The sequence below is a fragment of the Medicago truncatula genome, chromosome 8 (genome assembly GCF_003473485.1).
Source record: "Medicago truncatula cultivar Jemalong A17 chromosome 8, MtrunA17r5.0-ANR, whole genome shotgun sequence".
Classification (NCBI taxonomy): domain Eukaryota; kingdom Viridiplantae; phylum Streptophyta; class Magnoliopsida; order Fabales; family Fabaceae; genus Medicago; species Medicago truncatula.
The window spans coordinates 21,582,103-21,590,991 of NC_053049.1; the positions used below are offsets into that span (position 1 = coordinate 21,582,103).

At 33.9% G+C, this 8,889-nt stretch overlaps 3 protein-coding genes across 3 annotated transcripts; 2 read left to right on the plus strand and 1 right to left on the minus strand.

Annotated features, from left to right (window-relative positions):
- The first annotated feature begins 484 nt into the window (after positions 1–484).
- Positions 485–2,616, plus strand: LOC25502484 (heme-binding protein 2). The gene is made up of 2 exons (XM_013590018.3): positions 485–873; positions 1,941–2,616. Exons 1-2 carry the CDS (start codon positions 626–628, stop codon positions 2,374–2,376), a joined length of 684 nt encoding a protein of 227 aa, XP_013445472.1. The 5' UTR covers positions 485–625; the 3' UTR covers positions 2,377–2,616.
- A 3,922-nt stretch (positions 2,617–6,538) lies between these two features.
- Positions 6,539–7,031, minus strand: LOC25502486 (auxin-induced protein 6B). The gene has a single exon (XM_013590020.3). The coding sequence runs from the start codon at positions 6,947–6,949 to the stop codon at positions 6,671–6,673; it is 279 nt and encodes a 92-aa protein (XP_013445474.1). The 5' UTR covers positions 6,950–7,031; the 3' UTR covers positions 6,539–6,670.
- A 289-nt stretch (positions 7,032–7,320) lies between these two features.
- Positions 7,321–8,029, plus strand: LOC25502487 (auxin-induced protein 6B). The gene has a single exon (XM_013590021.3). The coding sequence runs from the start codon at positions 7,588–7,590 to the stop codon at positions 7,864–7,866; it is 279 nt and encodes a 92-aa protein (XP_013445475.1). The 5' UTR covers positions 7,321–7,587; the 3' UTR covers positions 7,867–8,029.
- The last annotated feature ends 860 nt before the right edge of the window (positions 8,030–8,889 follow it).

Below are 8,889 nucleotides of genomic sequence, written 5' to 3' on the forward strand. Positions count from 1 at the left end.
TCAATCCATATATATAAAAAGAGTTATTGTGAGCATCGAGAGATTATTTTAGCTTCATAGACTATTTTGACTTACAGAATGCACAATCAAAGACTATTTTGAATTTTGATACATTGATGGACTATTATGACTAATCATTACACATTCAGAGACCAAATTGACTATTACCGAAAAAGAAAATATTATAAAGCCTTTGCACATAAAAACCATCGAACCTTTCATATATTATGCATCGTCCTTATCAACTGACTTAAGCTCACGTGAACACCAACTAGTAGAGTTTAATGGTGCATCAATGAATCTTATCCTAGGGGCTATGTATAAAATAAACTTTTTACTATGTTGCCAAAAATATATATTTTGTTTATATGTTACCATAGAAAAAATATTTTTTTTCAAATAAAAAGGATTTTTACTAAAAAAAAATATATTTTTTCTTTTCTTCAAAAAGAAAATTATAAATATTATCCAAAAGCTTCAAAATGTCACCAAACACAAGCAGAGACGTGTTTACAAAATGTGTGGATAAACACTGAATTTCATGATTTCATTGTAGCCATAGAAAAAACCCTTTTATCAATTTAACATTTTGTTCCTTAACATAACACATTCACAAACTCCAAGCATGCAATCCATGGCTGTAACAACCACAACATGGAAGCTTGCACTGTTCTTGACTCTTATCTCAGTTTCATTATCAGGTACTCTTTCATATGATATTGTACCATGCAAACGCATAGAGTGTCCTAACTATGATGTCATAGAAGCTGGAAATGGCTATGAAATCAGACTTTATAATTCGTCTGTTTGGATTTCCAATTCTCCTATTCAAGACATTTCTCTTGTCGAAGCTACTAGAACTGGTTTTTTGAGGTAATTGCTTTTCAACTACTTCGTTTCAATTTTAAATTATTTGGTAGAATTTCTATGAATAAATCTAATCATGATACAAAACTATGAGAATTTTGCCGTTGAATTCTTAGGCAAGAATAGTAAACTAGTTTTCCAGCGTTATTCGAAAAAACCTTAGAATACTTAACTTGCATGTTTAATGGAATAAACTAAATGAGTGTATGCTTCTGCAGTGAAAAAAAAAAAAAGATTTTGAATGAATTGGTAAAGTTTATTATAGTTAAAAATAAGTTGAATTTGAAATGGTTATGTTTTGATACATTCATGTAAAATTGAGAAAAGTGAGCTGAACTATTAAATGTTAGTTTAAAAATCACGTTTGAAGTCAAAGTTACAAATCATAGCTTGAAGCTGAAATCAATTGTAGAGACAAAGTCAATTTTAATTGACATCATCCAAACATGTTCAAAATCAAGGGGTAATGGTCATTTTGGTCCTGAATATGTAACAAATAGTCACAATAGTCCATCAATGTATCAAAATTCCAAAATAGTCTCTGATTGTGCACGTTGTTAGTCAAAGTAGTCCCTGACACTAAAATAATCCCTCAATATTCATAATAACTCTTTTCATATAGGGACTGAAATGACAATAAGTAAATACTTATAATAAGGACGGATATAACAATAAGTTAGTATATTGAAGGACTAATATGACAATATTAACGAATTATTTTAATGTCAGGGACTATTTTGATTAATGAAGTGCGCAATCGGGGACTATTTTGAAATTTCGATATATTGAGGGACCATTATGGCTACTTGTTGCACATTCAAGGACCAAAATGACTTTCACTAAAAAAAAAAATATGACCAAAATGACTATTACTGCTAAAATCAATGTGTGTCTGGACTCACTTTTGACTTTGTCCAATGTGAAACCAAACACATACTAAAACTATGAATATTGGTTATTAATTTCATCTACACTGCAAAAAGTGTTGATGAATTGTGCTTATAGTGCTGTATTCTCTAATCGAAAAAGTTAACTAAATTTGAAGACCTATTTTTATTTTTATTTTTTATCAGGCTATTTGATTATATTCAGGGTAAGAACAACTACCAGCAAAAAATTGAGATGACAGCACCTGTTCTCTCTGAAGTCTTACCAAGTGATGGACCATTTTGTGAGTCTTCATTTGTTGTCAGCTTCTATGTACCAAAAGTGAACCAAGCAAATCCACCTCCTGCAAAGGGTCTTCATGTTCAAAGATGGAAAACTGTGTATGCAGCCGTTAAACAGTTTGGTGGATTTGTCAAAGATACAAACATTGGTGAGGAAGCTGCAGCGTTGAAGGACAGTATTGCCGGTACTAAATGGTCTTCTGCTATTGAACAAAGCCGTAGAGCTGGTCATGCTTCGGTTTACTCTGTGGCTCAGTACAATGCCCCTTTTGAATACGATAATAGGGTGAATGAGATATGGTTCTTGTTTGATTTGGAAAATGGTTTGCATTCTATGTGAAATGTACCAGACAAGAAACCATTCACCAATTCCAAATAGTATGTATGTTTTCAATGTGAAAGCAATATGTCTAGTGCAGACTGATGTGTTACTTAAGACATCTTGTTGAATTGATAAATAAAGTGCAGGCTGAAGTGTTTGGCAATGCTTTCAGCTTGACTTTTTGGTTCATGTAATGTTAAAACTTTTTTAGTTGGTTACACTTGCAAAATAAAATCGTTAGGAATTGAGACGGCTGGTAAAATGAGTGTGAGATACTTTTATGTATTTTAAAAGAATTTGATAAATTTGGCCTAGTGGTTGGCTTGGGATCTTAGAGTTTGCTCCTCCAGAGGTCTCAGGTTCGATTCCCTATGGTGCCAATTTCGGTGGGCTAAGCCCATACAGAGCTTGCTCTGGCTTTAAACGGGGCCCCCGCAAGTGGGCGGTGGGATTGGTCCCCTCGGATTAGTCGATTCTTGGATCGGATACCGAGTTTTAAAAAAAAATAATAATAATAAAATGAAACACAGTTACCTACTTTCATATCTCATATACAGGTTCCTTCTTTGTGTGCATGATATTTGCAGAAATTTGTAATTATCGTCACAGTCGTGTACTTTTCCTAAACTTTGAAACAAATACTTCAGTAAAAGAGAACTTATAACTGATATGATGTAAAAATTAGGATTTGAATTGCAGGTTTGCATAGGTGAGATAGGATCTTAATGTAAGGTTGGGCTCCAATAGTGTTCAGAGCTTTGAGGAAGCTAAATCTAGTGTTCAGACCTAAGGTTACTGCTATTGAGGAAGCTAAAGATTTAAACACTTTAAGTGTTGAAGATCTTGTTAGCTCTCTCAAAGTCCATGAGATAAGTCTTAATGAACATGAGTCTGCTAAGAAGAGTAAATCTATTGCTCTACCATCTAAAGGGAAGTCATCAAAAGCTCTTAAAGTTGTTGAATCTGAAGAAGAATCACCTGATGGAGATTCTGATGAAGATTCTACTGAGAAGATGGCTATGCTTTCCAACAAACTTGAGTATCTAGCAAGGAAGAACATTAAATTTATTCTTACTTAAATAACTTCAAACTATTGGACAAAATAACATCAAAATAACATTCAAAATCTTTGTCTCAAATCTTTGTCTCAAACATTGTGAATATGCTTATGAAATATGCACAAGCTTGCTTTCAGAGGTTGGGTTTGTGCAAGTTAATGATGGAATCTCGCGGGACTTGGAATAGTTGGAGGAGCTTTCTTTTTTCATTTTAGCTTAATAGCTCTCCCTAGATGAAGAAGCAGTTGATAGAAGCAATGGACATGTAAAAAAATTGTGAGCTTAGATCTAAGATAACCTATCAACTATTATAATTTGGCTGAATGTTTTATTATTAGGCCAGAGAAATTTGCAGGAATATTGGAAGCTCGACATTTCTTACAGGAAATACCCTTATGTCATCATAATAACTCAAGAAAATTTAGATATTGTTCGTAATTTCTTTTTCTTTTTCTTTCTTTTAAGGAATCATCTGTTTTATCATTTATAAATAGAAGCACAGGAGCTAATTGAGTTATTGAATGCATTCTGTTATTATGATTAGAAATAAATAATAACAGATAATTTGGTCCTGAATAAATTTGTCATTTAAATGGACAATTATAACCCATTCCAAAGGTAGAAAAATGAAACAAAATCTATACAAATCTAAATGATGACTATTGTACAAAATTTTCTTGCTAATCTATGTCAGTCTCCTTTAGTGTAAGATTTATAGCCCATTGAAGTGAGAAGTAATATGCAAGAAAACGTCTTCTGTGCAAGGAATTGTGAGGCCGCCCATTGGATGGTCATATCCGAATTCTTCCTCGACTTGACTCAACAAGGTTTGAAATGAAGCTTGGTTCAAGTATGACGTGGGGATAACAAACCGCTTCATTTGCTCTCCTACATACACTGCAAGATAGCCCTTTGGCACATTCAATACGTTTGATGTTTGGCTACTGCTGAATGAAGCCCGTCTAATAGCTGCAGGTAAACGGAAACCCATTTCAAATGTTTTGAAGAACAAGATGAATTTCTCAGATATAAGATAAATGTATAAAAGATCGATTGCTTGAGTGATTTGTGATTGTTGTGAAGGAGGAGGACACTGTATTTATAGTTTCCAAGAGTTTTTTGAAATCCCTTTGCTAGGGAAATGATTGTTAAAAGAATAGGGCCTATGAGACAAGAGATCACATGGGATTGTCTTAGATGCCTCTATCAAGGATCAATAAGTTCAATAAGAGTGCAAACTGTAACCACTCAAAATCTAAAGAGATATACTTATCTTGTTATACTCAATGCTTGTACAATGCCAACTCATTTCTTCTTAGACATGCATCAGACATAGCACATGTTCTCTTTACATCAATAACACAACTTTATGTTGATGAATGACCTGACGAATTATGAGAAAAATATCAGTCATACGCAATCACATTATTTATCAACTGTGCATATTTGCTGTTCTTGATTTAGTTTTTGAAGGGCCAGGTTGGAGACAATAGACAAGCTATGGTTCACAAGAGATCACATGATACTCTCAAGAGGTCTTTCTCAAAGATTCAATGATTGCTTAAGACTTGAGACAATAATTAAATATATGTCCCACGTTAAGAAACTTGGTCGTTACAATTTACAAAGGCTAAAAATTTTTGATATCAAAACTTGGTCCTACCAAATACCTTATGAATTATGATTATTTTCTGTGCAAAACGCATAAAATTTATACTAAGGTATTCAAGATTGAAAGTCCGTTCACTTATCAGAATTAAATGCTACAAAGCTCAAGCTTTTTGGTAAGAACAAACCTCTGAAAGGACTTATCCCAATACAGAAACTGATACTACCTCATCAATTATGAAGAAGATTTAACAAATACCAAGTTAGTTGGAGCACTGCCTTTTCAATGCAGTAAAGTTTGCAAGAATACAAAGTATGACACATTTTAAATCCTGCTAGTTCCGTGGAAGAGTGAAAACACAAAACACGATGAAATTCAATCATTTTGCAGGAGTCTATCCATATGAAGACAAGACTTGCAACAACTTCCAAGTATATTTCATGGTTGATTGAATTTTATGCATCCTCTTGACTTAAGTGGGGTTAAAACGAAGACAAAGGCTAAGACGAAGTACCATTTTAGATGATTCATTTTTTAACTACATTTCAATGGTTCATGAAACATTACACTTTTTAACCATTTGACTAATTCAGACCTCGCAATGACATATATCATAGATCTTCCATATCTTATATATATTCCCACCTTTTACCTTCAACCCTAATCCACCCTAGGCAACTGTCACCCTTTGACCGACCCTATTCCAGCCATCAGCTTGTCTCCGTTATAGATCGTGGCTCTTGTGTCGTAAATATCACTAGAGCCACTGTCAGGTTGTCTCATACATGCATTTGATATGTCTTTGCTTAGCCGTGAAAGCGTGGCTTTCTATTTCATGCAGTCATGAAGGTTGCCTTGCTCTCCCACTCATAGGGAAGGTAATGGGCAGGTAATAAAGCACTCCTCGTCCCAACATCTGCAGCGGAAAAACATTTGTATTCAAATCCAACGTAGATTTTATAGTTGTCGTTGAAGCGGAATACAACCGAACAATGTTTTGAGTTTGGCAGAATGTTTTATTAGGCTGATAAATTTAAAATTGGCTGGATAATAATAAATTTACAATAATTTTTTTTCAAAGACTAAAATATGTTTCAAATTTTGCTCGCTCAGGTTATATATTCACAGCACAATCGCCTTCAACACAAGTATAGTAAGACAGATTAAAGAAATTTGAATTTTGATAATAAGATCCTATTCCACCGCGACAGTGTTTTGTAGTCAACCCTCTTATGTTAACTTTCTCTATCTATCCTAAAACTTTCATGATTTTTGGAAATGTTGGTTTTTCATTGGCTAGTTTGTCTTCAGCAATCAAATTACGAAGATGCATTTGCTATATATAGCATCGCAGTTTTAATAAACACATATATACTTTATTTTTATCCCAAGTAATCATTAGTTTTGTAACTTATAAATAGAAGCATATAAGAGCCCTTTGAGTTGTTGAATGTAGTGTGTCATTATGATTAGAATTAGAAATAAATAATAACAAACAATCTCTTCCTGAATTTGTCATTCAGATGGACAATGCTAACCCATTCCAAAGGTATGAAAAGGAAAAAAAATCTTTACAAATCTAAATCATGACTATAATATACAAAGTGTCCTAGCTAATCTATGTCAGTCTTCTTTAGTGTAAGATTTATAGCCCATTGAAGCGAGAAGTAATTTCCATGAAAATATCTTCTGTGCAAGGAACCGTGAGGCCACCCATTGGGTGATCATATCCAAATTCTTCCTCTGCTTGACTCAATAAGTTTTGAAAGGAAGCTCGGTTCAAGTATGACATGGGGATAACAAACCGCTTCATTTGCTCTCCAACATATACCGCAAGATATCCCTTTGGTACATTCACAACTTTTGATGATGCTTGGCTACTTGTAAATGAAGTTCGTCTAATAGCAGGTAAACGGAAACCCATTTCAAATGTTTTGAAGAAAAAACTGAATTTCTCTGATTTAAGAAAAATGTTTCTAAATTTGTTTGCTTGAATGATTTGTGAAGTTGTGAAGGAGGACAGTGTATTTATAGATTTCAAGTATCTTTTGAAATTCATTTGTTAGAAAATGATTGTTAAAATGATGGGGACCATGAGACAAGAGATCACATGGTATTGTCTCAAGAGGTCATACGCAATCACATTATTTATCAATTGTGCATGACCGCAACTTCAAAGTAGATTTCATGGTTTAATTATGCGTTTGATTTCAAGCAATAATAGCAACCAAGTTTTCAATTCTATAGAAACCAGGACAAAATACTTGATAAGTATGTTTAGATCTTGTCTGAAACATGCAAAGAAGGTCTCTTTCACAAGCCTAATCCTAAGTGAAAACCTCCAAGACAGTGTGCCATGTGATCATTAACGAGCCATGTCTCCAACTAAACCCATTGAACAGCTCCTTCACCATACAATCGGTTTGTAAAGTCTATATATACCCACCATTGGGTTTAGAAGCAAAACAAATCATTCTTACCTCGAAGCATCATAATTCAAGTTCACTTATTTTTTCTACTACTTCTTTGAGATCATTCTGTTGTGAAGAAACAAAAACAAGAATGGGTTTTCGCTTACCTGGTATTAGACGATCATCATTTAGTGCAAGTCAATCATCTATCAAACAAGTGGAAGTTCCAAAAGGCTATCTTGCAGTGTATGTTGGAGAGAAAATGAGAAGGTTCATGATTCCAATATCATTCTTGAATGAGCCTTTATTTCAAGAATTGCTTAGCCAAGCTGAAGAGGAATTCGGTTATTGTCATCCAATGGGAGGTCTTACAATTCCCTGCAAGGAAGACATGTTCTTACATACAGCTTCTGTCTTGAACAGGATATAACAAATTTGTATGATTGATAACATAGATAGGGATGATAACATAGGAGAGTAGGATTGACCAGTTGAGACATTTTTTGTACATCAGAAATTTCTTTGTCAATTTTGATGTTTCCTCTTAGGTGGAAATCATAAATGAGAACCTTATGAAACTATATTCTTGTGAATTTATGTGTTGTTTTTTGTGTCATCTCAAATAATTGCATTGCATGCACAAACACAAGCCATGTACCAAGACTGGTAATTGTTTCACATACAGTACGAGGCCATACAAACCTTTCTTTTAACTATAAGGATAACTGAAATGTAAATGAAGAAATGAACATACCAATAATTGATAACATAAACCAACGTTATAATTAAGCGAAACAATAAGTGCAAAAGGTAATTCTTAGAATTCGGGTTGGACCTAGCTTAACATTTCAAAACCGGCTTGTAAGTGAGGGGTGCTAGTATTTATAACCTCTTATTGCCATCCGACCTTATCTTTATTCAATGTGGGACTTGGGTTCTTTTCCTAGTGAATTTTGTTTTCCACCCTCCAAGCTTCTCGACCGTCCTATTTTTGGACTCTAAAATCCGAAAAATGGAAGATTTTTTAACATATTTTACGCTTTCGGAATATACAATCCGAAATGCCATCGGGCATGAGAGCGTCAAGTGGTGTGGGATAAGAAATTCCCTGTTTTCAAAAGTAGTATAAGAAATTCCCTTTATAATCATCACAAGCTTGCTTTCAAAGGTTGGGTTTGTGTAAGTTGATGATTGAATCCCACGGAACTTGGAATAGTTGGAAGAGCTTTCTTATTTATTTTAGCTTAGTTGTTTTGCCTAGATGAAGAATCAGTTGATAGAAGCACAGGACATGTAAAAGAAATTGAGCTTAGATCGAATATAACTTATCAACTATTACAGTTTGGTTGAATGTTTCACTAGGTAAGAGAAACTTGCAAGAATATTTGAGCTCTGATATTAGTTACTGCACATACCATTATGTCATCATTACAATAAACCAAGGAAATCTAAA